Here is an 18,914-nt window from a genome sequence, read left to right as displayed (position 1 = left end):
GCTTGTGTTTGTCTATTTGCGTGTGTTTTGTTTGCAGTAAAAAAAAAAAATCTTGCTAGTGTAAAAGTCCAAGCAATAAAAACTATTTAAAAATGTAATTGTTTATCTCCCTCTATGTGTGAAGGATGGAATAATGTGCATCCCTAGTGTTGACCCAGATCCAGTAGTAGGTTAACATTTAGTTGGATCATATTTTCATATTTTGATATTTGAGCATTTTCATGTTACATCACATCTGAAATTGTAATGTTACTGTCAGTTACAGCAGCTGGAGCACAGTATTTCATGCTTTCTTAGGACCCGCACTACGGAGTATTAGTAGCAGCCGGAGGGCACCAACAACCAACAGGGGGCGCATGGAGTCCCCTGAGCTATGAAAAGGGACAGTCGCTTCTTCTTTCCACCACTTACACACGTGAGAAAGTTTGTGTCCGCCATCTTTCAACTTATACACCCTCCTACTCAGGTATGAGTACCTTCATGACAACGGTCTATATCCGCGAGTGTGTTATATAAAAGTGTATACATGCTCAGACAGATATTTCTAACCGAATATGTTCGTGTATTGCGGAGAAATTAAATTATCTGACGACCGTTAAATTAGCCACCTTAAGCTAAATGCTTGCTTGCTAACCTCACCGTTGTCTGTGGAGTTGCTACATACTGTTGCTTTGGAAACGACCAGACGTCTGTACCACTGAATGAGTTACATGTGGAATGGAATAGAATTAGAAAAAGAATTTAACTGTTCCAGTATATTATGTAGAAAAACTGACGTAGGTGCTAGCATGTAGTGATAGAGTAGGCATATTATCTTCTTGTTTTGATGTACGTTTATATACGTATGGTAATATTCAGTACACTCTACTTTTTTTTTCATTCAGATTCTTAGCAAGGGAATTGTACACATTGTGATACTACAACTATTGTGCTACTGCTATTTGTGTGCATTGTATGAGGTTATCTTGATGAGTCATTACACACATGAGCTGAGGGCTCTTACATGTGCATGTATCTCTTTAATTGGCAGAGATAATTGTCAAAGGAGAGATGGATGATAAGGGAATCTCCAGAAGACAGTTCAGCAGCAACAAGGAGACTTTTGGGAATTCCGGTGTGTGACAGACCAATCAAAAACTGCTTTTCAGATCAGTTAATTAATCACATCTCCTTTTTCTCAAGTGTTTTTCTTAAAACAATGGGAATACATGGCATTATTTCTGCTAATTCTATGTCTTCTTCCCTGTAGAAGTCAGTCAAAACATCTCTAATCCACCAAAGGCTAAAATTCGTGACCTCCTGCGTGACCCCAAAGGTTGACTGAGTGCCTGTCAAGCCACGTGTCAAGGTAATGGGTAGCTTCCAATCCCATCAGCAAAGAAGTTGTGTGACCCTCTTCCAAGATTTAGAAGGTAATTTAAGGATTGAGGCAGGCAGCCGGTACTTGGCTGTCGCAATTGACAGGAGAGTTGTTATCGATGCAGCAGGCAGAGATGGGATGAGGGGGTGAATTCCTGACTGAAAGAGCTTCAGAGCTTGTTGGAATGTTAAAAGCAAAGACTCACAGGACTCACAAAATCCATCAGTGTGTACAATACAACAGGCTCCACTGAACATGAAATCCAATACACAAACCTGACAATAACATATGTAGAGCTGGACCGTAGTTTATTGACTTCATTCACAAGTCTTGTGGTGAAATTTGGTTGAGTATAAAACTTCCAACTTTATTGGATATATTGTCAATTCGTCAAATGAGGAAAGGTGTAAAATGTACCCAGTATCTTATGTAGTTTTTCCAGGGGCCATTTGTAGTTCTGTAGTTCTCTGCCACAGAACTTGTTTTTTTGCTGGGAGCAGGTGGTGGTGATGTTTGCTTCCCAAGATTTTCAGCTGCTGTTACAAGAAGTAGTTAGAATACATCATCTGATCAACGTTACTTCCTCTAGGCAGTCTGGGTGTTACAGTTGGTATTGGAAAGGGACGAGATTGGCTAGAGCTAGCTGGTTAGCATGCTAACTTTGGTAAAAGAAAAGAAGTGATAGAATTTGAAGCAAAACATTTGCGTTGCTTTCCACTGCTGAAGGCAGCTTTTGGCGAGTGAACTTGCAGTGTTTGTGTATGTGTTTGTGTCTGTGTCTGTGTAATGCAAAACTTACAGTTCCTTTAAATGTAGTTAATAGTAGTAGTAATAGTTTAACATTTTGGAAAAAATATGCTTGTTTGCTGTTTTCGAAGAATGAGGTGAGAAGATTGATACCACTCACGTCTATGTGTTAAGCACTGAGCTGGAGTTAGGAAACAATTAGCTTAGTGTAGTGCAAAAGCAGAAAGCATAGGGAAACAGTTAGCCTGGTTATCTGAAGTTCAAAAATATTCAGCCCCCGTAAAGCTTACTAATGAATTTTGATTAAGAATTTTAATTAAATCATACATTACACAAATTAATAAAAATCAGTGATAAATGATATAGCCAGTGACTTTAAAATGAAATTAAGTACACCCACTATTTGTATTCTACTTACAGCCTTTATGAAATTATAACTATTTCAGCTTTATAACCATCCTTTATAGGACAGAATCTGGGAAGTTTGGCTTAGGTGGACACATGTAGCTAGTGCATTGTTCAGTAAGTAGGTCACCTCTGTATTTCCACACTAACAGGTTAAATGGGGATAGTCTCACTTTAAAGGCTGAGATATGTAAGGAGAGACATAGATGTGTGGATATAAAGATGGGGAGAGAACAGGAATATCTAGAAATACATGCGTCTCTGCAGAGAATCCTTTATTTGTCATACTTTGCATCCATGGAATTGAAGGTAACATATAGTTAAGATCCTGTTGAAGTTACGTGACGTAGCATGCAATGTGTTTGTATACCCTTTTGCACCTGTGGCTTAGTCATACTAATTACATCCATTGATGGGTCTCTTTCCATGCTTCTCTAGAAATGAGAGTTAAGGATTTAATTAGTCTTCCATGACCCTCATCAGAGCCAGTCTACCTTAATAACAGTCACCTCAATCAAAGGGAACAATAAGCACATGCAGGTGCACACAAATGCAAATGGATGGGCCCTTCCAAGGGGGTGTACGCATATGCTCTCACATGCAGACGCACACACTCATATGCTCACTGGGGGCTGAGGTCCCCTCAGGATTAGTCAATTATTAAGTGGTTTATCCTTCTAAGAAAGAATGTTATTGATTGATTATCACTATAGGTTTAATAATTTAGTTGTTTTAATAGCAGAGATATGGAAACAGAGGAGAAGATGAACAGCCAGGGATGGGGTGGAGTTAGAGGAGGAGGAAGAAGAGGAGAAAGGGCACAAATTAAGAAGATGTCATGGGGCCAAAAAGAAAAAGAAATGGGTACAGTGAAAAGATGAGGGTTGGAAAGTGAATGATAATGAGCCTGTGGACACTGAAAGAAATTCCCAGACTAAAACCTTTGATGGGGGAAATGGAAAAAGAAATTCCCATCCTTTCTTGAGCATCTTCTGTAGATGTTCTCCTGAACAAATCATTTTGCATTTTTTTTTCCAAAAAAGCAGCAAATCTTCAAATTTGATTTTTTTGGGGGAAAAATTACTTAAACTACAAATATCTGATCAAAATACAGTAGTAGTAATTTATGTCAGCTAACCAATTACTCAGCTGATTATTACAGGTATCAGTGTTTCTGCACACTTTCTGACATACTTTTGGCATAGTTTTGCTTCATTAGGGATATTTAAAAAAAATCAGACTAAGTTGTTTAGCAATTAGAGCCATGGCGCCTAATCACACAGTCATCATCATATCATCTGCATGTAATTAGCATCCCCTTCAGTATTCTACAATCAGCATCTCTGAAATTAAAGCTTAAAGTTCAGGTCTGGGAGAAATCATTACAGACTCTGGCTTTTTCACTGTAATTTTACCAAGCCAATATGCTCTGCTATTTTACTTATTTATTCTGTTTATGCTGACACTGAATTGAGGATGACGTGCATCTACATCCTCCCCTCTCCCTGTTTTGTCCACCATGCTCGTCTTTTGGGCCTCCATTTCGGTTCCTCCCTTGATTCATTTTCTGAGTCAGGCTGTGTGAAAAGGATAGTCTGAATTGCAAAAACAGTAAGACATGAGGTGAGCTACCTGCACTTTAAATCCGTGGCATTTTGTCCAGTGTGTTTCTCCTTGTTAAAAATGTATGAACCGACTGTACAGGAGAGGCTCTACAGCCCAAGAAGCATCGCTTGTCTGAAAAATTCATGAAAAAGGGTTTTTATCCCCCACTGTTTTGTGGAGGTGAAGAAGAAGAAGATATTGTCATCTGATGTCGTCAACCTGTGCATCCGTGACCCTGTTAGATCTGGACAAAAACATGTTGATCCATAAGCGTGCACACATACAGATAAAGGAATGTAAAAACACGTGCTGAGTAGGAGCTGTGTGCTCATTCACCCGTTGCTCTGTCGGATCATTTCAGTGTTATCTACTCTCCATTTCCTCAATACAAAGAGAGATAGCAAGAGAGAGACAATTAATTTTCTTAGTAAAACTTTTGGTAATATTATATTACTCATTAATTTTCTTGCTAGGATTTGGGGCAAGAAACACAGGCTTGGTTTTAAACCAAACTGCAGTTTAGCTGTTCCAAAATAAATTTGAAGGTATAGTAACAGATAATAACAGATTTTTTGGCTACATAGAGACAACAGAAAGACAACATCAACATATCATCACCTTTTAAGTTGATATGGCAAACTTGTTAACCAACAGTTACTTATTTACACATCTAGCAGTAATGAAGCAACTTCAGCAAACGTGCAGAGCAGGTAGTGCACAATGGGTTTTTAGAGTTTCTTTTGCTAAAAAACAACTGCATGCTGTGGCCAAAAATAAATCTTACTTTTTGTTTTACTTCCAAATACTGTGGTTTAGATAATCTGGCAAGGTTATTGGCTTGTGTACAACCTGTCTGATCATCTGACAGTTTTTTTGCCCCCTTTGGACTTGTAGCAATGCTTCATTGTTTCCCAACTCTCAGTAATGTCTTTAGAGAGTACAATGTTGTCATAACTGGTAGAAAAGACAAAAGACAGAAAACTACAGACATACAACCCAAGTTGGCAGTGTTCACACACACACAGAGCCATTATTAAATTAAGCTGTTAAGGCTTCCCTTGTCAGTGAGTGGCTGGTGGTCTTGGTGGTTTAGCCACGGAGCTGTGAGCCAAGTCAAATAACTGTCCCACTGAGGCCACATAGGTTCAAACCCCAAATACACCACTGCTCTGCTCTCCTCCCCTGACCACAACTCCCAGCTGCCCCAACACTACTCACACAAATACGACACATCCACAAGTCCTACAATTTATGGACCAGGTAAATGTTTGGCCTTTAACACTCGCCACTCTCTCACATGCGTCCATGCATCCAAACAAACAAACATACACACAAACATCAGCACATCCCTCCTCCCTCGGCAGTACAGGAGAGTCACTGGTGTGATTGCATTATTGATTGCCCTGGATATGTTTTTTTCTTCCTTCTTAAAAGCATTTAGCAATCTGGCAATTAGTTAGAGCTTAATGTAGGATGTCAAAACAGTGCTATTGATCCAGTGGAGCAAGGAGGAAAGATTGATCAGTCAACTCATTACGTTGCTGGCGCTGCCTCGTCATAAACACTCCAGATGAGACTCCATCAAAAGCCCATCCCTCGTTCACTGGCTGTCTTCCTCTGCTTGCTCTATCACTGCATCAGGCTCCCCAGTGTTTTCTGTTGTTGGCTCCTGATGCTTGATTGCACTGTCTGCACCTCGTTTGAATTCGGTCTCATTTTTTTGTTCCATGTGTTATTGCTTCTTGCTATTTGTCCTTTATTTGATTGATTGTTTTTTATATAGTCTCTACCTCACTCTCTGTTGCTCCCTCCTTTCTTTGTCTGTCATTGATGTATTTATTGTAACCCATTAACCGAAGATTTATTTCTGTCTTTTCTCCCAGTGTTTGAGTTTCTACCCTCTGTCTCTCCTCTGCTAAGTCACCACCACTCCCATACCACCCCTGAAATCCAACATTTTCATGTACAGTACAACGGGAAATATACGAGCAGTTATCATTAAAATCTCAGAAAGGGCAAATGAGGCTGATTTAGTTTAGTTTGTGTCACTTACATCAATTCATTAGTCAGTCATAAGAAAATCAGGCAGTTGCAGACATACTTGATTCAATTTGCAGAAACACACGACTCAGCAGTCATATTATTCAATGGGCAGATGCTAAGCTCATTAAAGGTGGCACAGGCTGCAAAATAATGAGGGCTGGCATTTATCAAGCACTTCACAGTTTGAATTTTGATTAAAGTTGTATTTTTTTTTTACACCTGTACATTTGAATATTCAGCAGATCCCTACAGAACAGATGGGTTAGAACTTAAAGTTAAAATGGACCGTACATATATCAGTATGTACTGTCTATACGTATAGAAAAATATTAGTATGCTTGGTATATGTTTCTTAACAGATGAGTTAAAGATGAGTTGGGCATTTAGACAACTCATCATTTAAGTTAGAAGACTGAATTTGATTTTAAGCTCTGTTTGTGATAACTGGATAATTTACATAAACCTGAAACTGACAGAACTTAAGGATAAAATTAGTGTGATGGAGTCTAATATAAAGTAAATTGGGAGTGAGCACAGAAAGTAGGATCTCTACAGCATACAAGTAAACTGAACTTTCTCACTTTGTAATGAAGCACAGAATATTTTAGGTACCAGGACTCACTCACTGTTGTCAAATGCCCGCCCCAATCATACATTTGGGAGGAGTGTACTAAACTTGTGTAAAGATTGTGTAATTTACCTTATATTAGAAAAATGTATCTAGTGTTTTGTTGTGTTTTTCTAATGTAGGGTGGAAAAACAATCTCATGATCCAGAGGCAACCTATAATGGTGCCTCTGTGATTGGTTTTTGTCCCAGCTTTCTGTCTTTCATGTGTGTGTTATTGAAATCTGAAGTGAGAAAAATAAGTGCATCATCAGGAGGGGTCGTGTAATGTAACAGCTGTGTCTGATGGACTTTGAGATTCACCTCATTTTCCATTTGTTTCCAGTCTCCAGCCCTTTATCTCTGCTGCACTTCTGCTTGTTTTGAGAGTGTTTCACTTGATAACAGCTTTCAAATAGGATGTCAGCACATTTAGAGAGGAAAACAGCAGGAGCATAAAAGATAGTACTAAAGATGTTTTTTTGGATCAAGTCTAGACATCTGTTCTCACCAAAATCCTCCTATCTCCTTCCGTTTGTCTTTCTCTCTTCATCTCTTTCTGTTGTTTCTCTCTCACGCCATCTCCTCTTTCTCCCTTTTCCTTGTCTTCTCCAACCGGCACCATCTCTTTTTCTCTCTCCGTCTGCTCCCCCTCCCTTCCACCTCCCCTTGTGCCCCAACAAGTGTCTTATATTTCCAACGATGATTTAGCTCATAAATCTTGATAAAGCCACTGGCTGTTCCGTTTTGGTGGAACAGGAAACTCTTGCAGGAGCAGGAGGAGGCAGAAGATGAGGAATGGCTCTCAGTTATGAGGTTGTCCTGTTTTTCTGTGTTTTCCATTTTGATGGTATCCTCTGGGAGAGAGCATTCCTGTATACTGAGAGCCGCTTTGTCACTGGAATTCACTCAAGGGATCTGCAGAGGTGTTGCTTGTAATCATATCTGTATTTGTTCAGCCACCCTAACATTTGTATCTGTATCTAATCCTTTTTGTGTTTGTTGAAAATGAGCCATTGCTTCTAGTCATTTTCCAACCATCTCTTGCATTTACCCTGTAATAATTAAACCATTCAGCAGAAAACCTGTGAAAAAGGAAATGTCTCTCTACTGTTGCCCCAACAGACTGGCAGGGGAACAGAAATCAAACCTGTCTCCTCAAATTACGTTAATATACTACTAATTTCTTTGGCAGGAAATAGCAGTGGTTTCTGCCAGGATTATTTTCAGCTGCTACACCTTTGTTTAGAGTAAAAGAAGCTTTATGTTTTTGTACAGCAACCAAGTTGTGGGGAGATGATTGTGGTGGAGATGGCTGTACAAAGAACAACACTTTGTCACCTGAGACTGGGGTCACCCTGCAGGCCTGAGCAGTCCTATGAGCGGTTAGGTTTAGGCAACAAAAGCCATTTTGGTGAAGGTTAAGGAAAGAATGTGGTTTCACTTAAATGTTAATAAAACAAATCTGTAATGACTTGTCTGGTGACAAAGTGATTATGTAACTTTTAAAAGAAGTAACAGTTCTTTTCCCAGAAAAGGAAAGTTGAATTCAGTTGAATTTGAATTGAGTCACACTCCATTCAGAATACTCAAGGGTTTTGCTACTACATTTTTACTGCTCTGATATGACCAGTAGTTTATAGTGGCTAATGTCAGCAAACTTTAGATAGTATTGTGTAACTGACATGCCTGAGTCAGTCTGATGACTTGATGACTTTTATGCATGTCACTGTTTCCCTATGCTGTAATATATCACACTAACAGTTAACATTTTAACAGTTTTCATAAAAGTAACTGATTCAATAGCATCTTGGAAAATGAGGGGAAATTTAAAACATTATCTGGCAATTGCCATTTACAGTTAGGACATGAGTCAGTGTTACATAACGGTTAACCAACTATCTGATAACTAATTTCCAAACCTGGAAAAGAAAATATTAATTAGTGCACATTTCTAACCGCTACTGTTGTTTGGAAGAGTTGGTTGATAAACAGTTGGAGGCACTTATTCTCCATGGAAAGGGTGCAATAAGATGACATAATTAAAAAGGCACTGTCAGACCAGTGTTTCCCCTACCATTGTCTTGGCAGGGCGGCCCACCCCGCCAATCTGCCAGCAGTGGCTTTGTTGGCAGAGAGGCTAACCCTCTTCCAGCATCTATATTATTTCTTCACAAAGCTCTGATGTTTTTGTCTGTTGTAATTTATCATGTCTTCAGTGGAGCAGAAGCTTCAGTGGATGACTTGTATTTTAAGTCTGATATACCAACTTTTCCACTTCAGCTGAGTGTAAAAACTTTCTTGCAATATTTCAACTTATATTTCCACTCAGGCTTTTTTTTCCCTCAACCTGAAACAAGAGTCTCAAGTGCCTAAACATAACCGTGAAAACATAGGTCATGCTTCAGTTTCTGTGAGTGGATATTGTCAAGAAAACAAAAAGTGTTGTCAGTTGCTGGCATTTTATTTCTCTCTGAACATAATTGCTTTTTAGTAGTATAGAAATGTAGGGGTTGGCAGAAATACACCTCACATCCTCATCCTCTGAGCTCAGAAAGAAAAATGAGTCAGGTTTTTTTCAGTCGAATACTGCTAGGACAGAATAATACAATTGAGAAGGAACACAGCTTCATTTGAAAAACATTCATTATGCTCAATATTGCTATGCTGGAAATAACCATAAATCACTCTCAAACAAACAGATGCTCACATTCGTAGGGGAACACATCCACATAAACACTCTTCCCTGTGGTGGTGGTGATGATGTCACCATGCAGGTGCAGCAGTAAGGGATTAACCACTAATGACCGCCTGTCATTGCCTTAAAAATCTCTAATTGGTCCACGTCATATGAAGCTGCTTTGGCTCGCCTCGTCTTTGTCTCCACTGAACCATTGTTCTGTTGAGTGTTTTCTCTCTAAGCCTGTGTTTCTGTAATAATGACACATTTTCTCTGAGCAACAGTTGCTCTTCCCTGCTGCTTTTAGATCTTCTGGGATGAGGCTACAGCTAATAGTATAGTATTAAGGCAGAGGCAGGCTATAGTTAGTAACAGCATTACTGAGGCTTTGATGTACAGCATGCTTGATAGAGACTCTAAGCCTTGGCTTGGTTGCAATTATTTTCTTGGCTGGAAAATGATGAAAAGTGCTGGGAATATTGTCTCTGTAAGGTCTCGGTCACTGGGGTTATGTGACATGTCACCTTTTTGGATGTTTCACCACTCATTTGTTGAATTCCATGTTTTCAGGTATAATTTTCAGATAGTGGAAGCTTTTCTGCTGTTAGAATACAAGGCCCATTGAAAAAACTATTACATTTAATGATGAGAAGGTAATGAAATGGCGTTTTTTCTCCTTATTATTCTGTTGTTTGTACAGTCTGTATCATGCACAAACCCTTGGCTGCCACTGATTGCATATTGTTGAAACTCAACGTTGAGTTTTGTTTTGTTTTACTGTTGCATTTAGTCACAGCTCAGCATTACTCATGGTCAACATAATGCTTACTAGTTTGAAAAATTGCTCCTCCAGGATCTTCTCCAACTGTCATATCATCATGTCAGTTGGCGCAGTGTCAGCATACTTTGTGGTCAGTGGCTTGTCTTCCCTCCTGGTTACTCTGCACCAGCTGTCAGCACTAACCTTAACCAAGTCCTGTTAGTGCCTTTATGACTTGACAGATATATAATTAACAACATATCAATGTCTGTGGAGATTCTCAGTCATCCAGGCCTGGGAAGGACTTAATCAAGGTCAACTTGACTTAGTTGTAGATACTTGAGGATGTTTCACCTTTCATCCAAGAAGCTTCTTCATTTCTCTGAAGTAGAACTGAAGAAGTGCCATCTTAGGAGCACAGTGTTTTATGAATCAAAGATGTGTTCTTCAGAGAAGAGAAGAAGCCTCTTGGATGATAAATGAAATGTCCTCATGTATCTGCAACTAAGACCAGTTGCCCTTGATTTACTCCCTCTTGGTTAACAACATATCCTCATTATGTTAATAGAAAATGTAATTTGGTTGCAGTAACGTTTCCTTCAAAACATATTTGCTGTTGCAAATTAGTTTTATATAAACATAATTTCTAGTGGACAGGGTTGGTCTGGAGGCAATCTTTAATGATCTGGGGGTCAACCTGTATTTACACTCAAGCTCAGGCCCCCTTAATACCAATAATGCCAGAAAACAGATTAGTATTAGTTAAGTACTTCCTAAAGGCAAATCAGTTTTAATGAATTAGAATTGCTTAAGGGAATTACTTATGTCACTTATATAGTCTTGTTAGAGTTGTCTGGTTTCGCCTACAGTACCTTTTCCTTCAAGAACAGTTTTAGACCACAGTTATTGAGGTTAAGCATGTATTAATTGAGATCAAGGGTGTAGTAATGCTGTCTTAAGGCAGAGAGAAGGCGAGGTGTTGTGACGATGATGTTTAGCTGGATTTAAAACTCAGGACATTTTTGTTATGTTGTATAACATCTGCAGCAGAACCCACAGAGATATGACAGTGGCAGCAGTTCCTCTGTGTTTGTCTTACCAAGACATACAGTAGAGCTGCTTTTACAGCCTTGCTCATCCCTTACAAATTGGTCTGTGTGTGTGTATGTGCGTGTGTGTGTATTTGTGTGTGTGTGTCCTTTGATTAAAAGTGTTATTTATGAGGTTGAAGTGCTGAGTACAGGAATTCTCCACTGTACACCAAGGAGAGCACTACTGGACTACTTCTCGCTTTCTTTACACTCTCCTTACACTCTCTCTCTCCTCTCCTCTCTCTCTCTCTCTCACTCTCTCACTCACTCACACACACACACACACACACACACACACACACACACACATGCTGAGTCTAGGTACTTTCCCTTCCTTCACATCCTCCCACCCAGATACACACACATACTGTTACACCAAGGTGAATTTTGTGCACCTCGTGCATTTCTCATTTCCTTTCCAATGACATTTTTATTAAAAGATAAATTGTAGACAGAGCTCTGTGTAAAAAGAACATATTAATTCAGCTGTTGCTTAATTGCATCAGGGATTTAGGGGTACTCTTCTGTCCAATTTGCTAGTACAATTCCCTGCAAAAGTTCTCAGTCTGCTCCTAATCTGCAAACCAAGCAAGTGTGTGTGTGTGTATATTTTTTTTTTCTTAAAAGACACTGGATTTATACTGGGATTAATAGAATGAGAGAGATGTAGCATCACTCAAACACTCCAGCTCTATCACTGAATTCAATTTAGCATATTTTTCTGTTTCTCTCACACCGCCCTGAGCATGCCTAAGTACTTCTTCTGTTTCTCACAAAGTCCCTCTCTGTCTTTTGCATATCCCTCCCTGTTTGCTGGGTGTTTTTCTCCCCATACGCACACACTCTCACACATAGACACATACTAAACTAATTATTATATTCACTTGCAGGAGCCTTGATGTGACATAACACTTTTTATTAATTACATTGTATCACGACAGACTGGTCCACGTTCAGAGAGAAATCATATTATCATCATCATCATCATCATCACCATCACCATTACCATCATTACCATCATGACTCACTATGATCATTTCCACCACGCAACTGTATGACTGTACAAGTTCCCTCTGGTGTGTGTTTTGGTGTGAGTTTGTGTGTGTGTGTTCACCACCAAAGCACAGATGGGTGGCATCAAAACTTTTGCTTCGCCAAATAACAACCTGCTTGCAAAGACAAACATTAGCGGCATCAGTCAGAATAGTTCCAGCTTTTAATTACCTTGTGTGCTTAGCAATACAACTGTTTCTAACATTTTGAAGAGCATTTTTAGGCATAGAAAGAACATTTAACATCTCTCTCATACAGAATCCTTTACAGTGTTTTGTCCTCTTTCCTATTTTAAGCCTCTTACAATCCAAACATCTACAAAACATCCAAAATCCTCCTTTTTTTCTACCACAGTGGTAGCAGCGAAAACCTCTAAACACAGAGACAAATAGCATAGAATCCAAAAAATCTGGTACTGAAAAACAGAGATACTGCATATAACAAAATCACAGTTTCATTATTTTATTTTTTCTTGTTTTTTTTTTCTTTTTTATTCAATTTTTTTCTTTTTTTGTGCAGAGAAGCCGTTTTTGTGATATTACATTCTTCAGGGCTTAAGGGCTCTAAGAAGCATCCAAGCACAAAGGTAATCTTCAAGATGACCTTTATGATATTTCAGCTCTATTAGCTTAGACTGTGATGTTGGGGTTGTGAGAGAGAGGAGAATAAATGTGATATGGATAATAACACTCCCAAAGTTGTGACGTGTATCTGTACTGTATGTGTAATATGCTTCAGTCCACTGAGTTACATGGTTTAGCCCAAACTCAGCTCAATGTTTATGTAAAAGTGAGGCGATATATAGGCAAGGAAAATATCTGTTAATATTGCTCATATATTTCTCTGAAACCCAGTCTTATGTAAAGTGTGTAGAGAAGAAGGCTGATTTTGGAGTCATAAATAAAGCAATTGAGTGATTCCATAAATCTTAGCTGCCATAATACCAACCTCAGTCCTACACGACTAGGTAAAGTCATTTATCATGAATTGGTGAACAGCGACAACAAATCAATTCCGGATTCCTACATTGAATCTCTTTGCATTTGAACTAGGATTTGGCTAGAGTCTGAACCCAGCCTACGGATCCCTCATGACTCACTCTGGCATCAATCAGCCTTCTCCACACACACACACACACACACACACACACAAACACACCGCCGGGAGAATTAGCATACATCGCTCTGCATCCCTGGGGCCTGCTGTATGTCATTTTGTGTATTTGTGAGTCCCATGCAGCTTCCCAATTCTCTGCCCTCCACTTCTAAGACAAAAGAAGAAAATAGTACAATCTAAATACTGACACAGTCTCGGACACAGCAGTTAGCAACGCTTATTTCTTTCAGCAGCTTATTCACATTTGTACATGTATTTTTGTTCATTCCTCTCGCTGTTATTTCATTTTACAAAAAAAAGAAAAAGTAGCACTTCTAGAGACCAAAGTTTAAGACTATCACGTACAGTATAGGCAGCATAGAAGAGGAAAGTTGGTTGAATAGTCTATTTTACAGTAGGTCACTTGAATAAGAGAGAGAAAGAGAGAAGTCTGTGATTGTCAGTCCCTCCTTTTCTGAGGTGTCCATTCATACAGCAGTTGTTGTTTTTCCTCCTTTTTTTTCTTTGTTTGACCAATATCTTTGATCTGAGGCATTGATGCAAAGACAGCCGCTCTTCATCCAGAGTTGTGTTAAAGTTTCACAGAATGCTCCTGCATTGTGCTGACAAGTTTTCGTCATAACAAACACAGCCTCTTCCTGTAACTGTCAAAACATCACCCCATCCAACTTGACACAGTTCATTATTTAAAAAAAAAAGAAAGGAAACACAGCAGGTACTCTACTCTTTTGACATTGGAGGCGTTCGTACTGTGTTTGTTTCTCACAGTTTTTTCCAGCTCACACACAGGCCCTCACACATCCTGCCCTCTGTTATTGCACAGTTATTGTGTAGCAAGTTTTTTTTTAATTGAGTTGAGTGCGCTCACTCAGTGCAAACTCTACTTCACTATACAGCAGGGATGGATTTTGAGGACCTTGTTAGCACTGCACTGTCAATGCTGCAGCCGTTAACCCCTTCGTTCGTGCGCTGACAGGTGACAATAATTTTGCAATATGTCAAACTAAATCTACAAATGTGACAGACTGGTGAGACATCCATCCCTGTTGTAGAGTACACTGTACATGAGGACAGGCTAGGTAGCTGTTAAGAGGGAGCCTGACATAAAAATACATATACACTCAAGATTATCTTATACATTTGCTAAAACATAATCAATTCACTGTTCAATCGGTTTGTTGTTGCAAAAGGCAACCTTAGATATAGAAAGAAATGTACAAAATGCTTCTTAATTTATAAATGATAATACTATAAATCAATAAAATCAACATTTTCAAGTTCACAAACATCAATACCATCAAGTGCTGTTGTTAATAAACAAATAAGACTTAAAATTCCAGATTGATGATTTACATCTAATTAAAATGGCTGTTAGTGAAACTGCAGTGATTATGACTTCTTTATACGTCTGTAAAGAGTAAAATATGCCCCAGTAAAATGCAAAAACAAACATTAAATGTTTTTCCTCGCATGCATGTGAGCTGTTGTATATACAGTGTGTCTGTAAGTGTTTGACCAGATATGTGAGCTGTACTGTAAGTGAGTGAAGTGGTTCTTCATCACGGGGATGTGTGGTGCATTATTGAGTTTATTTTGAGTGTAAGCTGTTGGTGGACTGCCAATAAAATGTGTGTGGGGAGTGTTTGTGCGTGTGTCTGTGTTTGTGTGTGAATGTGGTTGAGGGCAGCCATTGGAATGTGATGGGAGCGTGAAGTTGAAGTTGTGGCTTATTAGAACATCTGCAGGCCACAGTAATGACGGATGTTCGCTCTCACTTTCTCCCTGAGGACATTCACACCTCCTCTCTTTCCCTCTCTGCCCTTTTTCACTCCGCTATCTTCTCTCTCTCCTTCCGTTTTTTCCTTACATGACCCACTCATACCTTTCCACCTCCATTGTCTTCTCCTTTCTACCCCATTGCCTCTGTTCGGAACTCTCTCTCGTCCTCTCCATTTCTTCTCAATATGCATTATTACCTCTCCTCTTATTTCTCCTCTCCACTGCTCCTCAGTCCTCTTTCTGTTTTCTTCTCCTTCACCTCTCGTCTCCTCTCCATCCCTCCATCCTTCCTTCTCAGCCATAAAACAATAAGTCTTGAATGTCTGTGAGGAGACTGTGCTAATGGAGCCCATTAGGCTGTAATGAAATATACATTACACCATTACAGAGGACAGGGCCTGGCTAAAGCACTGCACCGCTCAAATAATAAAACATGCACAATTCAATTTCCTTCTCGGCCCGTTTTGAGTGTCTTTCAGTGTGTGTGTGTGTGTGTGTGTGAGTGAGAGAGTGTGGAGATGGCGGGATGATGGGAGAAGGTATATAGTGTGTGTGTGTGTGTTGTGTGCATCCCCTCTGGCACAGATGTGGTTTTCAAGGATGTCTGAGTGCTGAGAGCCTTGATGATTTAATATGGGTTGACCAAATGAACCACACCTTCTACAGCGCCGCCACCCACACATCTGACCGTGATCTGACCACTCAAAAGCCAGCCTCCCTTAGCAACCTTTACACCTTCCCTCCCCCCACCCTCAACACCAAGACCTCGCAATTGTCGGACAGCTGCGGACAAATGAATCAATTGACCTACGACACGAGCGCTCGACATCACAAGTGAAGCATCTGTCACTTCGGTGGGAGGCTGGGGTGGAGTGGGGATGGTCATCATGTTACCCTGTGCTGTATGACAGTGCAGTCAAAGCCTGAGAAAAGTAATATGTAACAGAAAACTAAGATAAAATTCAGTATGCAGGTATGAGTGCATATATCTGTAAAATCATGTATATCAATCTGTTGCATGAGGAGATACTGTAGATCAATGCCAGATAGTTCAAGGTTTTTTTTTTTTTTTTAAACAGTTTTTTTTATATTTGTCATTTAGTTACAGTAAAGTAGAATAACTCCGCCTTCTTTCACACTTATTTTTCCATCACAGCAGCTCAGTTAAGCCTCAGTTGGCACTGTATTGTTAGTCTCATTTTTTTGTAATCAGTGAAATTGGCCAACCAGAAATCATCCCATCTCACCTCCTGATTTTATCTGACAGGCAGAAAACCAGTGTTTTCGTTTCCTCCTGTTTTTGGTCATCACTCTTTTCAGTCAGTCCTCTATATGTTAACCAGTGTGTTAATCATCATTTGTCATTTTGTCTTTTCCACAAGCCATGTCGGATGAATGCTGACATTTAAAACTCGTGTGCAGTTTTGAGAGACAGACAGAAAGACAGACAGATAGACAGACAGGGTGAGAGGGGAAAACACAGTGTCTTTATGGCTCAACATCTCGCAGAGCCATTTCCTCTGAAATGTCGCACAGTCTCATATTTACACGCAAAGGATTGAAGCTTCGCCGCACCTCCTTGAAATTTCTGGATGTTCAAACGAGTCCTGTTGTCCGACAGACAGCGATGAATGAATCACTAAATTTTAATGTCCTGTTAATCAGGTTTCATCAATTTAGCCCCAGTCACTTTAAAGCATTTGAAAAGAAGTGAGAAGCCTTTTTTTTTTCCTCCAAAGTAAAATTACTCTTCGTAAATGTCTCTTCAGGAAGGAAGGAGGGAAGGAGTAGAGATGCACAAAGGAGAAGAAATTGGTAGGGAGGAAAGAGGCGATTGGGGATGAGTTGAAGAACTTTTTGATTGCCTTTAAGAGTTCGATAATAGCTTCACATCCTGTACAACGGTACCTTGCACGCACACGCTTCATTCAGAGGTATCACACGCAGCACACGCACACACGCATGCAACCTCAAATGCACATACACACTTAGATACAGTAACCATTCCCACCTCAGCACACATATCTCGCACACATACACACACATTCAAAACTCTCCTTCTCCCTCCTCTTGTGTTCAGCCTAGTATATCCAGGTATACAGGCGAGGCCTTGGCCAGATTAAGGAGCAGACCATGGATTTCTTTGATGTTGAGTCTCATGTGGGGCTCTCTCTGCCAGCAGCCCAGCATCAGGTCGTACACTTCTTTAGGACAGGTCCTGGGGCGCTGCAGCACCCTGCCCTGGGTTATACACTCTATCACCTACAGAGGAAGAAATGAAAAGAAAGCAAAGAAAGACATCAAATTTAATGTCAGCAGTAGTCGTGGCCCTCTGTTATAAAACAAAACAAAAGGGGAAAAAAAACAGGAACAACCCAGTCGATTCACGCTTCAATCCATAACTTTCTGCATATTCAAACCCCACTGAGGATGATGGATCTGCTTGGTAGAGCTGTTTCACCTTGCTGCAGTGGATACAGTGAAAATGTCAGAGTGAATAAATTATGAATACTGATTTGATGAAGTTACACTGCACTGGAGTAGTATAACAGTGTGAGAGGAAAGTCTCCACTTACACATTAAAAAGTGGTATCGTCTTGATCCACAAAAATATTTCTCTCTGTTTCTTTATCTATATATATCAAGACGATGCAGAGGAAAGCTCTTTGTACAGAGAGTATATATTATCATAGCGGTTTTGAGAATATCCATAGTGGTATTTGCCTGTAATATAGTTAAGCTTTTTATTATTTCCTCAAACATTAAATACACCCTGCTGTGTGTGTGGAATGAATCCCAATACCTTCTATTAAGGCCCAAAAAGCACTCACATCTTCCAGATCACTGTATAATGATAAAAAATAAAAAAAAAACCAGATACCTAATGAGATTATCTATATTATTAAGGATCTGAGCTGTAAGAGTGGTATCTTTTTGCCAATCAAGCAGTTACCAGCACCTCATCATTCTGTGATGGGAATCGGTTTGTGGGAGTAGATATATGATGGATATCTCATTTTGAAACACAAGTCCACATCCTGTGTATTAGATATCTGAGCATCACATTTGGGTCAGGAGGTGAGTGAACTGTGAATCAGCAGAAATTTAATAGATGTAAATAGATAAGAAGAGGGGACTAAAGGTTAATTTTGGATGTAACCAGAATGAGTCAGAGGAAAAAGCACAACTGTTGGCACGGTTAGAAAACTGTAACCGGAGTTGAGGTCATAATGTGGTTCAGGTTGTTGAGGTTAAGGTTAAGGGTTGAAAGGCTCTACTATAGCTGTGTTTTCCGGAAACTGGGTTAAGACTGTGACTGTAGTAATGGGAAGATTTGTAAGAGTTATTAATTATTGAGAAGCCAAATGTTTATTTATTTATTTAATAAATAAATGCATTTAATACGGTAGTTCAAATTGAGGGATTTGTCATCCTTTTATTGTCAGTAATCTGATGTAATTTGAGTGAGTGTTTCATAGAGCTGAAACGATTAGTCAATGTTTAGTCAGTCGTCAGAAAATGAAAATATTTTCCCTTTTTTGTTTTAAAATCATCTCATTTCACACTATCAGACTGCATCACATGTACTCTCTATCTGCTTGTTCCAGCTCTTATGATGTTTACATTGCGTGAAATCCTCAATGAAAATATTCTACTGTAGATATATAC

At 39.4% G+C, this 18,914-nt stretch overlaps 1 protein-coding gene and 1 long non-coding RNA gene across 2 annotated transcripts in view; one reads left to right on the top strand and one right to left on the bottom strand.

Annotated features, from left to right (window-relative positions):
* Positions 1-408: 408 nt before the first annotated feature.
* On the top strand, positions 409-17,068 carry LOC127143182 (uncharacterized). The gene is made up of 4 exons (XR_007814435.1): positions 409-466; positions 1,031-1,114; positions 1,250-1,412; positions 17,015-17,068. It is a non-coding gene; the product is annotated as an uncharacterized LOC127143182 (long non-coding RNA).
* The window catches only part of ntrk2a (neurotrophic tyrosine kinase, receptor, type 2a), an 80,909-nt gene continuing 74,193 nt past the window's right edge, over positions 12,199-18,914 (bottom strand). Inside the window, exon 19 of the mRNA XM_051075120.1 lies at positions 12,199-17,507. Within this exon, the coding sequence (XP_050931077.1) occupies positions 17,322-17,507 (186 nt within the window). The 3' untranslated portion in view covers positions 12,199-17,321. The remainder of the gene's footprint in view (positions 17,508-18,914) is intronic.

This window comes from Lates calcarifer, linkage group LG13 (genome assembly GCF_001640805.2).
Source record: "Lates calcarifer isolate ASB-BC8 linkage group LG13, TLL_Latcal_v3, whole genome shotgun sequence".
Lineage (NCBI taxonomy): Eukaryota > Metazoa > Chordata > Actinopteri > Centropomidae > Lates > Lates calcarifer.
This window is presented reverse-complemented; position numbering and strand designations above follow the sequence as displayed.